The 17,319-nt window shown below is 41.6% G+C and overlaps 1 protein-coding gene across 2 annotated transcripts in view; it reads right to left on the bottom strand.

The window, feature by feature from the left end:
- Nucleotides 1–4,511: 4,511 nt before the first annotated feature.
- The window catches only part of MKL2 (MKL/myocardin-like 2), a 165,882-nt gene continuing 153,074 nt past the window's right edge, over nt 4,512–17,319 (bottom strand). For both annotated transcript variants that reach the window (XM_012647813.1, XM_012647815.1), the window contains 5 exons: nt 16,429–16,584; nt 14,195–14,356; nt 13,719–13,856; nt 8,358–8,418; nt 4,512–5,958 (listed from right to left, as the gene is read on the bottom strand). In XM_012647813.1, the coding sequence (XP_012503267.1) occupies nt 5,423–5,958; nt 8,358–8,418; nt 13,719–13,856; nt 14,195–14,356; nt 16,429–16,584 (1,053 nt within the window). In that variant the 3' untranslated portion in view covers nt 4,512–5,422. The remainder of the gene's footprint in view (nt 5,959–8,357; nt 8,419–13,718; nt 13,857–14,194; nt 14,357–16,428; nt 16,585–17,319) is intronic.

The raw sequence follows: 17,319 nt of genomic DNA, 5'->3' as shown, positions 1-17,319 counted from the left end.
TGAGTTTCTATTTTGTATCTCGTGGTCCTGGACTGGGGCAGGGTAGCTCACTTCCCGTAAGCTCTATAAACCCACCTTGGTGAGTTCATGTGCTGTGAGTTGTGTTCTAAAGGAGGTGGCTCCTCCCAAATCCGCCCCCATTCCATAGGTCAGCGATGGCTTGACCGCCCCTTGGGTGTGGTCTCTCCTCTTCATAGCAAGAATCGTGGTACATCAAAACGTTTTTATTTGAGACACAAAAATGCAAAATTGCTGAGATATCAAACATTTCCCGATCAGCTACGATACTGCCACTATGTACAAAAGATCTGATGATAAATGTGCACACATATAAAAATACAGTATGCATTACCTATGTACAGTACATGTGCAAAATGTATGGCATTCAAACATGATATGGAATTGATTTCAGGGGTGCAAACAGCAAATACAAAGGCATCATGGTTTTTTTTAAAAAACAACATAAAGGCAATACATGAATGGACCCCCGATTGCCATAATTTTTTGTTTATTAAACGAGTGCTTCAACAAGCAGGGCTCTGTAGATTGGTATCTTTCTCCTTTTTTTCATAAAGTGAGATGCTAAGACATAACGTGACAATGAAAATAAAGAAGAGAAACACCTACCACGTTGCATTTCTATCGCAAGCAAGAAAAGAAAAAAGGAAAAAACTTTGTATTACTACTGACTATGTATTATTCTTAAACCAACAAAACAACTCTATACTATTTTACATGAAAACAATAGAGAAATATCTACATCTTTGTGAAAACTATAACCTTAAATGGATAATACCTTTTTGGGACTGATTTTTGAGATCTCATTAGTCTCAAATTTTAAATAAAAAGTGCCTCCTTTTGGCAAATACTTGGCAATGCCTTTGGTTCCTTTAAAGCAAGTTTGCTTTCCTATTGGTTACTTGAGGTCAAGTACTTTTGGTAGATACTAAACCCTTTCCTAAATGCTCTTCCTACCAAATGAGCGAGATTCCTTACAGCATAATGTAGAGAGGTAATTGTTACGAGTTTCGGTGATTCTATAAACTTCGTTAAAGCTTTGTCTTAGTAGTTGGCATGAAGCTCTGTTAAACACTACAGCTGTGTTAATATCTCCAAGAACATGTTTTATTTGATTCCAGACAGCACCTTGAAGATCTGAGATTGCCATCTTGTCGTCACAAAATTGTGACGTTTTCCGATAAAGATTCACAGAGCAGTGTGTTGTGTGGAGGATAAGAGCTCTTCTGTAAACGTGCAGCTTTTTGAATTACAGGCCTTCAACGGAAAATTTCAGGTAGAAACTCTCGCAATGACGTGTTTCCTCAGATACCGTAAGAAAGGGTGGATGGGGAAGAAAGATGGACCTGCTTATTGCCATGCAGACGGAATCACTTTACAAATAGAAACGAAGCCCAGAAAGATTGCTCAATGAACAAGTTAGTTATTGAAGGTTTGAACCAGGAAAAAAAAATTACATCTTAAATATTTTCCAGTTTTGACTGAAATTACTTAAAAGATTAGCTGAAATGCAGTTAGGATGCTCTCCAAATATACATTTATGCACTTGTAAGCTATATTCCTTGATGAACCTGACCTTCCAGTTAATGGCCTTTGTTAATTTTGGGCTAATTTTGTGGCCTTCAGGGCAGTGGGACAATTTGTATGGGTATTCTCTGTTGCCAGTATTCAACATTGGTTTTTGCAGTAATGGACAGTGAAAAATGAGGAGTTGTTTGTGAATTTGGTTAAACTGACCTGTGTCGCTCTGCTGGTAGACAATGAATAGCTGTTCTCTTTAAATTGCTCTAAAAAGTCCCCAGCCAGGTGCTGGGCTGAGGCTGGCCGCCATGTGGGCCCACGGAAACAGCCGTACAATGTGGGCTTCTCCCAAGTATTTTCAACCCTGCCAAAGTGCTTTACCACTTCTCTAAGGCCAGGTCCATTGGAGGACAGTGAAGGGACTGTCCCATCACTTGAGGGGACAGATGTTTTGGCTGGTTTCAGCCTGGGAATTCTGAAGGGACTCTGAAGAAAGCTGTGCTGCCTGGAATGATCTGGGGTTGGGGTAGAGGAAGCCTGAGTCAGCTTTGGTGACAAAATGGGTAATGTGCTCCGGAGACATCTCTCAGCGTCCGCGGACTGCACGGTGCAGTGGCGCTATCTTAGTACCAAGACTTTGCCTTCGCCGCTGTTCCTGAACAGCACTTACAAGCCCAAAAGTGTCAGTTACATGGATCGCAGAACCATGCAGTTTTTAAAAGGGAAATTTAAATAAGATCTCTTTAGTATTACAAAAATATTCATATGCAACAAACACAAATAGTATCTAACCAAGAAATTCCATGAATTCAGAATACATCTATGTACAAATATGTGGCAGATACTATACAGTAGATTGCACATTTCAGGAAAAACACTAGAACGTGAACCACTAACACTTCCTAAAAGGTTTCTCAGTAGATGCTTTGCTGAAATGTACAAGATGACCACATACCTCTGGCCTTCCAAAGACTTTATAGAAGCTTTGGCATAGCTCTTTTTACTCATCCCACCAATAAGATGATCTGATACTTATATACAATAGAAAGGTAAGGTCGATACCACTGTGTTTCAAGAACACACAGGGAAAAAAGACTGGGAGTTAGTTATTTTCTTGGCAATATGATATTCTGCAGTAAGATATACAACAGTACCACTGCTAAACTACACACATGCATATTGAAAATTCAATGGGCTGTTTTGACCCGTGCTTTAGTGGCTGTAAAACTAACCTTAACAACAATCTTCAGTCAACACACCCTTCCCCACTGCACTTCCCATCACGGGCACCGAGTTAGGTCAGAGGGGCCGTTTCCAGAGCGCTGTCTTTGGTCATGTCACGCGTGTGTTCGTTCTAACCTGGAGCTACGCAGTGGAGAGGCTGGAGGGCAGCACTCGTGTCACAGGTGCCTGGCCGGCCACGCGAGCCAGGCCAGGAGGGCCAAGCGGAATGGTGCAAGTGGGATGGCTTATAGAGCTGAGAGCCAGAGACTCTTTGCCTTTTTAAAAGTGAAGTTCTGGTATATAAGGATTTGAACACATATGTGAAGTGGGCACTTTAGCAATTCATAGCCGAGAGAGCAGGCTGATGAGACGGCATCCCTTGCGCTGCACTGTGTATTTTTGGAGAGCAACCTTCCTGTGGCATGTCTCAAACCCTATTTTTAAAAGCAATAAAGGGACCCCAGGGCTGGAAAACTATCTATGTACACAACTCAGGGTTATGGAAATACAAAGTTACTCAACAAGAGTTAGCAGCACTAGGTGTTCAGTTGCCCCCTATGGTGCCACTGCCATTTGGCGCTGATGTCGTAAGCCATGCAAATCTGAAGGGAGCAGGTGCTCAGAGCCCACGTACGGACCTGATGAGCCCCGGACAGAAACCCTCAGCAAGAAACCCATGGCCACGCCCTCCCGTAAGAAAAGTACCTTCCCAAGGAAATAGCCCGGCCCTGGGGACAGGCCCCTGTCGAGGGAACTGACACGAGGATCGCGTCACATCTAGTGTGGTAAACTCTCGCTGGGCTTGGTCGGGTGGTGGCGTTCCGGTTAACAGAGTCACTGCACCCCGTGCGTTGGTTCACCAACTGCTAAACACAAACTACTGACCGCGGACTACACGGAGCACAGCGGCCTCTGCCTTGGCGCGCTCGGAAGCACATCAGCGCCTTCGGGTCGGGAAGCGCCAGTCAGCGCAGGGCTCCCCAGCGCGGATGCCAGAAAAGCTGACTTTTCTTACATGTAGTAAAATTTATTTTAAAAAAAATCTAAAATAAGATCAGTTCTTAGGCGAAGCGCAAACCCAGAAATGACTGACAAATTCTTTCCAAATACTGGGTCGGGCTGCCTCCCGCGTGTCGCTGTGGAACACTTGCCAATGGCGACCAGGGGAACGGGCCTGGTGCGAGGGTCTACAAGGGGGAGCTGGAGCACAACGTTAGCGTTTAATCAAAACCTCCACACTCTTTTGGTAGATTTCACGTTTTTGTTCAGTTATTTACATTTTGTCATATACCTGCCTAAAATGACTAGCTTGAAATAATCCTGTGATAGTTGGCATTTTAGAAAATTCTTAAGAAACTACCTAACAAATACGTAATAACTTGTTTTCCTATATTAAAAAAAAACTAATAAAACCTCCAGTTTTTCAATCTTAGGCTTGACAATATAGTGAGAGCTCAGGTAGGACGTCCAGTTACGAGCCTGTAAAACGGTAACCAGGGATTAGCGGCGGAAGACAGACGGCAGGGCTGGACCTGGTGGCCCACCACACACACGGCACAGTCCGACCCGTACTCGTCGTGGGAATGTCCCGGGTAGATGACAGACCTTTCTTACCTTCCGTTCTTCTGACTCACCAGCTCAGAAAGACATTTCATGCTAAAGCCTTTTCTTGGTTCTTTGAGATGGGTCTGGTTACCTGAAAGTTAGTCAGCAATTCTTTAAATACAGAAATAAATGTGGCTCAAGTATTCTAGAAATATTCGCGTCATTAAAAAAAGTAGGACCATTGGATACCCATTTCCTTACCCCAACGCAGGCTGTACAAATCACTATGTCAGAGTGTACATACAAGTGCTTAATATATACATTAAAATCAATCTAATCAACCCAGAGGGTTGCAAATTTTCAGTGTTATCAATACACCTGGACTTTTTACAGTGGATTGTTTATGACAGTATTTTGTAGACATCTTCTGGTTATGGTGCAAGATTTTCCATTTAAATTTAAATTTGGAGATATAAAGTTAAGATTCCAAAAATCACAAAATAAACTGCAACACAGAAAAATTACATAGGTTTCTGAATGGAACCAAAAGTCCCCAGCTGGAAGCTGTCACCAAACCGGCCAGCGCTGTCCCATGCCCCTGACCCCTGCTGTGTCGTGGCCTGGCTGAGGCCATCTCTAGGAAGTACTAAGTGCAGTGACCTCTCACCTCCCTCTCATCAGCCTTATTTTTGAGTGGAGCTGTCTGCCTTCTATTTAGGGTCTTAAAGTGACCACAAAGGTTTAAATGTGTTGATTACCAGAGAATGCTAGTGTCATTTTCCTGCACACATTACTTTTCTTTGTTTTTATCTAAAGGTACTTTTCATTCTTTACTGAAGTCTGGAGAAACAGGTGAGTCTTCTTTGTCTAGTGTGTTTTTCAGAAGGCCCTGTGCTAAATTCGATTGCAGAAATTCACTGTAGAATTTCATTGCTGAATGCGACGAAATGTTTCCGAACTTGGGTTCCAGGCTATGACCTTCTATCCATTCTTTCTGTGACAACATACTTTAATTGCAACGATGCAACTATGGATCTAGCTCTAAAGACTGACCTTTTAGAATCTTCTTCATGTTCTTATACCTCGTGAACTCTGAGACAAGAAATCTCTGACATTAGTCCCATGGCAAAGGTAGGTCTTGTGGGTCTAGAAAGTCAGCGGAGAACATACTTGGCGCGGTGGCGCTGAGAGGAGTGAGTCCTGAAGACGTGTTGGGCATGGTGATGTCTAACCACTCCATGTTGTCCAGGTTTGAGTCTGAAAGGTCCAGAGACAGACAGGGCGTACCCGCAGCAAACTGGGTCTCGGAAGTCTCCATGGGGGAGTGCGAGTGGTCCAGCACGCTCGAGTGACTCAGCAGATCATTCTGGAGATCCTCAATCAGCGAGAAGGGCTCTCTGTCTTCACTGCTGCTTGGTAGTGGAGCAATCTCATTGGCCGAAGGTAAAGTGCCATCCAGGAAAGCTTCTAGTTGGTTCTCTAAGCTGGCAGATAAGCTGCTCATAGGTTCTAAGGATATAGGTGGTGCCATTTGGACTTGGGGTGGTGGCCGGGACACCACTGTATTGACTGGCATTGTGGTGATGCTGGCTGTCACTGGTCTCATTTTGGAAATGGGAGAAGGCTCTTCTTTTATAGGGAGGGATATCTCTGTGCAAAATAATTGAAGTAATTAGTAACTTAAATTTACTACTATTTTAAAATTTTTATTAATTGTAAGGCCAGTTACTTTTTTTGTGATTCCTTCTACACACGTCCATCTTAAAGGTAGGAAGAGAATGCTATTGGCCAGGTACAAGCCTTGATAACCTTTAGGATGATGGATTATTTTAGTTAAATAGGTAAGCAAATAAGTTTATTACATTCTGATATGCTTTCAATTCTTTTTCAGTAAGACTAAGCATCAGAAAGTTATATCCTAGTAGATAAGAATCAATGACTTTAGCTTATTTTATCTTTGGGTCCGTATTCTCAGTCATTTAGAGCTTTAAGACAGGGCTCATACCTTATCCCATACCATGAATCCGCTACTATAGCAGCATGACACCCTTAAAGAGAATGTCAAAATACACAGCCTGAGTTTGTGCAGAGACATGAACTATATTCTTAGTATTATGAAAGATGTAATTACATTCTTTTTTTATCATTATAATTGGACTGTGTGCCTAATTTGGCCATATACCCTCTGTATGAAGTTGTGAAAAGATATGACACCATCTTATTTCATTTCTGTATTAAAGCTATCACATGGCTCCTTTGACCTTTAAGATGAGGTGGATTACCTGCTTATTTTTCTCTTTTTTGTGTTGTTTTCTGAGTGTATATGAAATCTTGAGGATTTGGTCAATGTGTTAATAAGCGGTAATTAGGTGTTATCCTTGCCAGATCAAGTAGCAGCAAATTAATGGACCATCTGCTATAGATACCAGTGTTTACTTAACTACATATTTGAATAAAGTATCTTTTTTACCTTTATGAGGATATGACTGGTTTCATTTATATGCAGATACACTAGGGAAAATAGATTTAATTAACAATAGCACTTAAAGCTCAATGATTAGAATGCATAAGTAGGTGAGAGATAGAACTTATGATTTGAATCTTATAAACAAATTGTCAAAGTATGCAATGTGTTTTTGGATGGTTTACGTTACTTTTCGTTATCTGTAGTCCTTTCTAGAATTGTTTTGAAAGCTTTAAGTGCAATTCAAGTAACTAGTCTTATAATCAACTATTTAAATCTTGGTTCTCATTATTACTGGTATTGGTACACAGTAAGATGAAATGATACACTTACTAGATACTTTGTTATAACACAAGTCATCCCTTTTAGAAAATAACTCAAAATTGTTTGGTAACTTTGTCACTTTTAATTTTCAAGTTTAGGCTGTAAAAATTATCTTTGCTGATCGTTTAAAAAGTCCAGCCTGGGCAATGTAGCAAGACCCCGTCTCTACATAAAAAATAAAAAAAACATTAGTCGAGTGTGGTGGTGCACGCCCATAGTTTCAGCTACTTGGGAGGCTGAAGCAAGAGGATTGCTTGAGCCCAGGAGACTGAGGTTGCAGTGACCTATGATCACGCCACTGCACTCCAGCCTGGGCAACAAAGCAAGACCTCGTCTCAAAAAAAGAAGCGTTTTTATCTTTACCAGGTTTAGCAAAAACATTTTTTTAAAATCTTAGGGTGTGGAATGTCTGTTTTTAAAATTTCTGTGGTTCCATAGCTATAACATGAGCTTAAATGATTTGGAAGGCCAGTACAGTTCTTAGCAAAAAATACTATTTGCATATGTAGAAGTATAGTCAAATATCTAGAATTCTCTATGTCAGACATTATGAACAAAACATCAACTTCGATACATCAAATAGTACCTGCTATGAATGGAGTAATTTTGATCACTATTTAAAAATTCAAATAAAACTCCTTTCATTGGGATTAAGTTAAGAATACTTTAAAATTTTCCTAAATAGTAGCTGGCTTTTTTAAAACACTGATTTTATACTTATTTCTAAAGATATGTAAGCTGAGGCAGAGATATCTTGACTTTTTTGTGATTCATGTCCATTTTTAAGATGATATATTGTAAATTAAAGATTTCATATTATATATAGAAAGTGCTTTAGCATTGCCTTTAAATTTTAATAAGGTCAGTGGAGTCCAAGCTAAGTAACTTGGTTGTCATAAAATTTACGCAGGATTGGAATGTTTTCATCTATTACAGTGACTGATAAACATGGGACAAGTTTTAAAGTTTTTCAACATGGAATTTAAATCTGGTTATACTTTGCTATTCAGAGATGGTCTTTTTCAGCAGGCATCTATCTATGGCCAAATCTAACATTATATTACGGTTTTAAGCTGAATCAATGGCTTTTCCTCCAACTTTACTTTCACAGTAAGTTGTTTTAATGGCCTGAATTTAACAGATTTTAGAACACTAAATTCAGTTAGAATTAACAGAATGTTTCTCGGTCTCTGAAGATAAAATATGAGCTCTAGTGTTCAGAGATGACTTCCTGTGGGGGTCTGACGTGACTCTGACTTACCTCCACTCTTAATGAGGATGTCAAAGAGGTCGTCCATCTGCTGACTGTGTGCACTGGAAATCTACAATCAAGGAGAACACAAATTAGCTTTCTTTTACACAAACCTGGAATTATTATACAATTGGGAGCACTAAGGGACTCTCTAGAGCATCTAGTTCTAATTTACCATTTGATAATTCTGGAAACAGAGGTCACCTGCGAAGTGGAGCCATTTACCCCAGGCGATACCACTGGTCAGATGACAGAGCAAGAGTGGGGCTGTACCCAGCTCAGCGGACTTCTACACTGCCCTTATTTTCTGTTACTGAATTGCATTTTGAGAGGCCTCTAATACTTTTAAGTGTCTTTATTCATTTGTGTTTAGAAACTGTATGTATAAAGGTGATCACACTATACTTTTCAGCTTTTTTGAGATTTATCTGACGTAAAGTAAGCTGCACTTGTGTAAAGTATATCATTCGATATGTTTTGCGGTATGTACTCACCCATGAAACCACCCACAAAATCAAGATAAGGAACATATGTGTCACCCTTAAAGTTTCCTCTTGCCCTTCTGTAATACTTTCCTCATCCCCAGGTAACCTGCTGATCTGCTTTCATTCACTCTAGATTTTTTATATAAATAGATTCATATAGTATATATTTTTTGGGGGGGATGGTGGCTTCTTTCACTCAAGGTAATTATTTTGAGATTTATCCATGTTGTAGTACATACCTTAGGAACAGTTCATTCCTTTTTATTCCATTGTATGGAAATATGAGTTTGTTTATTCATCCACTTTTTTATTTTTTATTTTTTTAAGAGACAGGGTTTTGCTCTGTCACCCAGGCTGGAGTGCAGTGGCACAACCATAGCTCACGGTAACTTCAAACTCCTATGCTCACGTGATCCTCTTGCCTCAGCCTCCCGAGTTGCTGGGACTACACAGGTGTGTGCCACCATGCTTGGCTAATTGTTTTTTTTTTTGAGGCAGGGTCTCATTTTGTCACTCAGGCTGGAGTGGAGTGCGGTGGCATGATCATAGCTCACTGCAGTCTCAAACTCCTGGGCTCAGATGATCCTTATGCTCTGTGTAGCTGGGACTACACGCGTATGCCACCATGCCCAGCTGGTTTTTTTTTCTTCCGCATAGACATGGGGTCTTGTTATGTTGCTCAGGCTGGTCTCAAACTCCTGGCCTCAAGCTATTCTCCTACCTTGGCCTCGCAAAGTGCTGGGATTATAGGTATGAGCCACCAAGCCGGCCCTTCATTTACTTGTTGATGGACATTTGGGTTTCTAGTTCTTGGCTATTAGAAAAAAAAGTTGCTGTGAACATTTGTGTACAAGTATTAATATGGACATGTTTTCTTTTCTCTTGGATAAGTTCCTACGAGTGGAATGACTGGATCTCGGGGTAGTTATATGTTTAACTTTTTAAGTAACAGCAAATTGTTTTCCAAAGTGATCTCACCATTTTACATTTCCACCAGCAGTACCCAGTACGAGATTCCTAGTTGTTTTACATTCTCACCAACACTTCATATTGTCAGTCTTTTTAATTTTAGATATTCTATTAGGTATGTAGTGGTATCGCATTGTGGTTTTAATTTGCATTCCCTTAGTGACTAATGATGTTGAGCATCTTTTCGTGTACTTATTTGCCATCTGTTTATCTTCTCTGGGGGAAATGTCTGTTCAAATCTTTTCACTACTGCCGATTTCTTATGCTTACTATTTGCATGGTGTAACTTTCCCCAACCTTTTACTTTCAACCTGTGTCTTTGTATTTAAAACATGCCTCTTGTAGATGCATGCATTAGTTATCTTTTGCTGTATTACAAGTTACTCTAAAATATAGTGGCTTAAAATTTGTGATGTCCCAGTTTCTGTGGGTCAGGAGTTTAGGAATGGTTTTGATGGGTGGCTCTGGCTTGGGGTCTTTCATGAGGTTACAGTCAAGGTGTTGGCTGGAGAATGCCCTTGTGAAGGTGGCTCATTCACACGACTGGCAAGCTGGTGCTGGCAGTTGACAGCAGGCCTCAGTTCCCCTCACATGAGCCTCTCCAGATGGCTGCTGGAGTGTCCACCTGGCGTGACAGCTGGCTCTCCCAGGGCGAGCAAACCAAGGGAGGGCAAGGCTGAAGGGGCGTACCCTCTATGACCTAGTCTCTGAAGTCACACACCATCCTGTCTGCCAGTTCTGTCTGTCAGAAGTGAGTCATTAAGCCCAACCCAGGGAGGATTGTCAAAGAATGTGCAGACGTATCTTAAAACTGCCACACTGCATATAGTTGAGCCTGGCTTTTTTTTTTAAATCAATTCTGATTTTTGAATTTTTTAAATCAATTTCTGCATTTTAATTGTTTATTTCACTAGTATGTATTGTAATTACCGACACGGTTAAATTTGGGTTTACCATTTTATTATTTTCTATTCATCCTTTTTTTTTTTTTTTTTTTTTGTTACCCTGTTCTTCTTTCTTGCCCTTAAAAAGATCGGATATTTTTGTATTCTAACAATTTTTCTTGTTTTTCTAAAAACTATACTTTGTTGTATTTTTTTAGTTGTTACTGTAGATATGCAGTACACGTCCTTAACTTTTCATAGGCTGATTCAACTTAATGTACCATTGCATAAAAAATAGAGATCCTGCAACCATATAGATCTATTTACTTCCTTCCTCCTTTACTAAGTATAGTAAGAATTATATTTACACATGTTATAAATCCCTCAAAATAGTGTTATCTTTGGTGATGAATTATCTCAATTTTCTTTATCTGAAAGTATCTTTAGTTCCCTTTCATTCTTAGAGGATATTTTTACTTGATACAGAATTCTGGGTTGACAATCCTTCCTACCTCCTCCTCCCTAAAAACTTTAAACATGTTGTTCTCTTTTTCAGTTTTTCCATAGTTCTGATGAGGAGCTGACATTAATGAAATAGGTGTTTGCCCTTTGTGTAATGTGTTGCTTTTGTCTTGATGCTTTCGAGATTTTTGTCTTTGATTCTGACGTTCAGTAATCTGACTGTGATGTGACTGAGCCTTCTATTGATCCAGCTGGGTGTTCATCGAACACCTCAAAGCTATGAATTTGTCTTTCATTATATTTGTGAAAATTTTGGCCATTATTTCTTCAAATATTTGTCCACCCATTCTTTTTCTCCTTCTGGGTAAGCTAGACTGTTTGATATTACATAACAGCGCTCTGAGGCTCTGTTCAGTTTTTAAAAAATATTTTTTCCCCCTCTACGTTATTCAGATTGGATAAGTTCCACTGATCTATCTTTAGGTTTGCTGACTTTATTTCTTCTGCCATCTCATTCTACCAAGTTCATCTGTAACTTTTCTTTTTCCCTTTCAGATATTGTTTTAGTTCTACAGAAGATTTCCATTTAGTTCTTTAAAAAAGTCATTTCTACATCTGTTTAGATCCCCTATCTTTTCATTTATTACAAACATATTTTCTTTTACATCATTGAGAACAGTTATAATAATTGCTTTAAAATCCTTGTCTGCAAATTCTAACATGTAGATCAGCTCAAGATTGGTCTCAGCTGATTGCCTTTTTCCTTTGACAACAGGTTACATTTTCCTGATTCTTTGTATATGTTGCATGTTATGAATGGATGTTATGGTTGTTAAATTGTGGAGACCATGGATTCTGTTATTTTTCTCAGATGAATGGTTTCTTTTGTTTTAGCAAGCTATTCACTTGGTTGGACTTTAACATCAAAATGTTTTTTGGGTAGAGGTTCCAATCTCACTTTGGATCTTCTGTCTTCAGCTGAGCTGCTATGAGCCTGTTCCACACCTTAGGGGTCAGCCAGTGATGTGGGACCCCCTCCTTTGAGTGTGGATTCCCCAGCAGAATGTGATTACTTCTATTTACTCTTCAGTGACCTCATGTAGTTGCCTTTTATACTATAACCAAGATTTACAGCTGTTATCTGTGGGAAGATTGAGCTGGTAGAGCCTACTTAGCCACTAGTGGAATTGGAAGTCTGAGTAAATACATTCAAAAGCCAAAAACCTCAGAATTCCTGGGGTTTGGTGCTCAATGGCACAGGAAGAGGTGCTACAGATAGCTACTCATCTGAATACCAAAAACCGATATAAAACTTGACTCCGTCAGTCTATAAACATGAACCTACAGACATTCAATACCAGGGATTCCAATCAGCTATCTTAGGTTAAGGTGGAAGATTTTTCTTTTTTGTTGTTGTGGTTGTTACATGAATCAAGTAAGCAGTACACGTTACCCTACACACAAGAACCAGGCTTGGAAGGGTGAGTGCTACCTTTTAATTTTCTTAAAAACCGCAGTTAAGCTCTTGGCAATTCATTTCACTTCTGCTTCTCTGTGAAGAGAATAGATGTCACTTCTGAAGGGACCTTGAGGGAGCACAGTTTAGTCCAGTACCATTAGTTTCAGTTCCCATTGCAGATGTTTAAACCTATTTCTGAAATTTGGCTTTTCCCTCACAGGTAAGGGCCCTTGCTGAGTCTGGAGCTAAAGGAACATTTTACAGCTAGAAAAGTTATCTTCCTTTGGCGCTAAGTGCATACAAAGAAGCAGGTATTCCTCAGAGAGGGCGTCCCCTGAGGGTGCCACACTGTCCCTGGCGCTGAGCAGCTCTGTAGATGCTCACTTGGGCAACCGCAGCATGACTGTGCGTGCTCCCTGGCTGAGGGGACCTGCTTCTTTGCTGGAAAAAGTGCTGAGCCCTCGGCCTCGTGTTCCTGAAGAGCAGCATGACCCACCGCACTGCAGGAGCACGAGGCCGAGGGCTCAGCACGGTAAGTGCCTTGCTTGAGGCCACATGGTCACCAGGTGGGCATATGTGTGGTGAAGCCAGGAGAACCTCAGGTCTGTTACTGACAGAGGCATTTGCTCAGCAGACAGGCAGGGTCACTTGCAGGGGCTGCCTGCGGGAGGAGGAGGGTGCTGAGGCCTGTAGAGAGATGGAGCAGGACACGGGGATTTGGGTGCTGGGCAGCCTTGAATGTCAGCCAGGTGGAAGAGTGTCAGTTTGCTGGCCTGACAAATGGTGGCTTTAGAAAAGAGGGACCTGTATGAAATATGTGCTCTGGTCACAATCACATCTATCCCTAACAGACTGGTCCCCTTGCCCCAAAGGAAAAGTTGAAAGACAAACCCTGAATAAGTGGTAGCTGCAGGTTACACTGCTGCTGGAAGTTGTTTGGGATTCTTCATAATGAATGAAGTTTTGATTTTGAATAGCCAGGTCAAGTACAAGGCTCCTAGCCATAATTTTTGTGTTCTTATTGAGGCAAGTCAGTCTTAGACCAGGGGTTTGAGGACGGCACATCAAATCTAAGCCTTACAAACTGTGACCACTGTCCTTGCTCACTCACCTCTGGAAGGGGGGCCTGTGCACTGCGCGTCTGCTTGATGGCCTCCTCGTAGCGGGGAGGGTCTTTCGTCTTGGTGACTGGGCTGCCAAACAGAGAGTGCTGGACGACAAATTGTTGAGGTGGAGGGGGCGAGCTAGGCTGTATCAAACAAAAGAGGAGCACGCGTTAGCTCATGGCAAGAAGCTTTGTCCCGCCCTGGCCAGACTCAGCTCTGCAGTTCTCCACACGGTAGCCAAAGCGCGGGGCTCACACGCAGATGCTCCAAAGCACCTGTGAGGCTGACAGCACTGAGGGCCACCTCCTGTGGGAGGGATCATCCTCACTGTCACAACAGCTAAGCTCCTCCCTAACAAGCCAGCACCACTGTATCTTCAACAATTTCATTCCGTCAGTATTGACGCCCAAAGCAGTAGGCTGAGGAATGGTTTCATACCCCAGTAAGCACTTTTGTTGCTACATGGTCATCACAGGGTTACCTTGCTGGGCGCGTTAGGTCCGTTTTGCAGGGATGGAAGTGGAGCATTTCTGGGTTGAAGGACACCGTTGGAGGTCTTGTTAATAAAGGGCTGCTGGACCGCGGGAGCAGCTTGTCTCTGATATGGAATAACCGTATTTGATGACGCCGAGTTTGTGAAAACCTGTAAGAAATATTTCTCCATCAATTTGTTCTTCTGCTCTTTCTAATAAAGAAAACCATGCTTTAGAGTGGGGGTCAGCAAACTTTCTCTGTAAAGGGCCACAGGAGTTTAAGGTTTGGTGGCGACCACTCACCTGTGTCACTGCAGCACGAATGTAGCCTTGGGCAGTATGCAAATAAGCAGGTGTGGCTGTGTGCAGAAAAATCTTCTCTACAAAAGCAGGCTTAGGTGGGATTTGGCCCACAGGCCATGGTGGCCTTCCCTCACTCCCGAGCCTACCTGGTCCCTTTACTCAGTACCTTGCCTTCGAGGGCAGTGCAGACAGCGCTTTGTGGGAGAACAGAGTTTGCTCTTTATACTTTTCCTCTTAAACGACGGCTGAATTTCTCATACTCCTCACTAGGGTGATCTCATCTCTCTCGCGCCTTTAATGGTCACGGTTAAGCCAGTAATCCCACCTCCACTTCCAACCTTGCTCCCAAGTGCCAAAGCCACATTTACGTCATCTTCCTGGACATCTCAAATTTAATACGTTCCAAACTGAACTTTCCCCTTTCCTCCCATTACCCCTAGCCTCTGAGGGAAAGTAATTCTTGGTTCTGTGTTTGTTTTTATGCTTAGGTAAGTGGAACCATCAGTCACCTCTGTGTTCTCCCCTCAGTACATGCACGTCTGGGAAATGCCTCTCTTCCCTGAGGTCCCGATACAAATATGGCCATACTGCTGACATTGTACCTGCATGTCACAGAGCTTGGTTTGCTCATAAAAATATTTAATGTACTTTATATCACTGATACTAAAAAAAAACTCTCCCTGATATTTTATTATAACGATTAAGTGCGAACAGTATATGTGTATGTACTCCAAACGATACCTCTCTGGGTGATGAGTTCTATAAATGTGCTCTTGTTTGAAGAAGATGAATTTCCTTTTATTTTGTAAAAAATTAGTTCCTTGAAACTAGAAGTAATGGTTTCTAATTCTAGTATTTTGAGATTTAGTGGAAAACCCCTCATTAATCCCCTCATATATTATTTTTCTCTTTCCTCCCCCAAAAAAACTGTCTTTACATTTGAACATTTACTAAGCTTACAACTACACTAAAGTAATATTTTGACTTTTCCCAAACTCAGTAACGCGTAATTAATTTCCTTCTCACCGCGTTTCTCCGGGATTCTGAAACAGCGCGGTGCCGACGAATGAGGCTGCTGCTGGCCTGAGAGGTGGCCGCCGCCTGTTCTCACGGCTGTTTCAGCCCAGACGGTTCACGCCGCCCTGAGGCAGATCATCAGGTACCTCAGGACCCAGCTTCTCTTATGTTGAAGATTAAAACTCTGGGATTAATACTTTTTAAGGCTAATAAGACCTGTTTCTGAGGCCTAAGACGTTTTGGCACAGAGATGTGTACACAGCTCCCCCTACTGGAGAAGAGGGAATTTTGGTGACTTTGGGGTGACTTAACACTGGGATTTTTTTGGGAGGAACCTGTGTGAGGACGCTGAGTCCTAGACCAACACTTTCATTGCAGAGATGAGGTAACCGAACTGAGAGGAAATAAGTGAACTTCCTCTGAGGCCAAACACCTCGGAAGTGGTGAGCGGGAACTGGTGAGACCTTCTGGCTCTTGATCTGCGAGATGGCAAACCCTTACAAATGTGTATCAAGCTCTTACTCAAGGATTGTAGAAGTATCTTTTTCATCTTCAAATATCATTTCCCAGGGAAGAGCACATTTTTTCCCCTACAATGTTTAATTTGAAAAGAAATTTATTTTAAAACCCAGTAAATTCAATATATGAGGACTGAAAAAAAAAAAACAACTTTTGAAACTTGAAAAAGCGGTTAGCAGTTCAAGCGAGCTATCCTTCGGTAGTAAAGAGCTCCTTCTCCGCCCCAAATGGCTGGATGATCTGCGGCCAAATGGCATCTAAGCTAACGCTCACTCTGTGGGAGACGTCACAGAGAAGGATAAACGAGCTTCCCGAGGACCAGGGTGGTCCTGGTCCGATGCTAACCACGAAGATGCTGGGTGGTTAGCATCAGCCACAGTGTCCCTCGTTAGCATTCACAGACCTTTCTGACTTGCGGAGGCTGGCTGAGAACGTGCTGGGTGAAGGTGTCTTGTTTCTGAGGTACGGCCGGGGCCAAGCCTGAGGACAAGGCAGCAGCGGGTATTTGTGCAGCAGTTGCTATCTGAGGCTGAGTCTGGATTCCTGCTTGTGGTGGAGTCTAGGAGGAGAATTTAAAAAAATCACTTGTCAGAAACAAAGAATCAAGAGTTTAGATGTGAACCAACTATTCACTTAGGGGTCGTATCTAAAGTGAAATAAGACAAAGTATGCAGACACACATTTCAATTCATCTGCACATAAATCTGAACCGTAGCAATTCTAACTAGAGAAACACCAGACCAGTTATTTTCATGCTCCTATTGTTTCTTAAGTAGCTAAGATTTTCATTTGAAAATTTTGAGAAAATAGGAAACTGAACTAAGAACCTATAGCAGCTCTACGCATAAGAAGTCAGGTATTGTTATACTTTTGATAGCAACAAAGATATCTATGAGACCTAACTGTCCAAATTCCTGTCCAAATTCCTTCCTTAAGCTGTATGTGCACTCCCTGGGGAGAGCCAGCAATGTGCCAGGGCACACGCAGGCCCAAGGCTAAAACACAGTTCTTGTTCCTACGACAGCAATGGAAGATTTGGACCAAAAAAAAAAAATTGTTTTAAAGATGTATTACGGAGTAGACTTTCAGTTTCACAGAGACCCTAAAGATAAAACGGGAATTAAAAATTTTTGTATTTGCTAAAGGGCCTCGGGGCCATGCCTCCTAACCCCAGGGTACGAGATTATTCCTCTCTGCTGTTTCAGGTTTTTGGATATTCAAGGTTGAGAGGCACTGGCCCAAATGGTTTTTTTCTTTTTTTTTTTTTTGAGACAAGAGTCTCACTTTGTTGCCC

Source organism: Propithecus coquereli, unplaced genomic scaffold (genome assembly GCF_000956105.1).
Source record: "Propithecus coquereli isolate 6110/MARCELLA unplaced genomic scaffold, Pcoq_1.0 Scaffold27, whole genome shotgun sequence".
NCBI lineage: Eukaryota > Metazoa > Chordata > Mammalia > Primates > Indriidae > Propithecus > Propithecus coquereli.
Note: the sequence above shows the minus strand (reverse complement) of the source record. Positions and strands in the feature narration are given on the sequence as shown.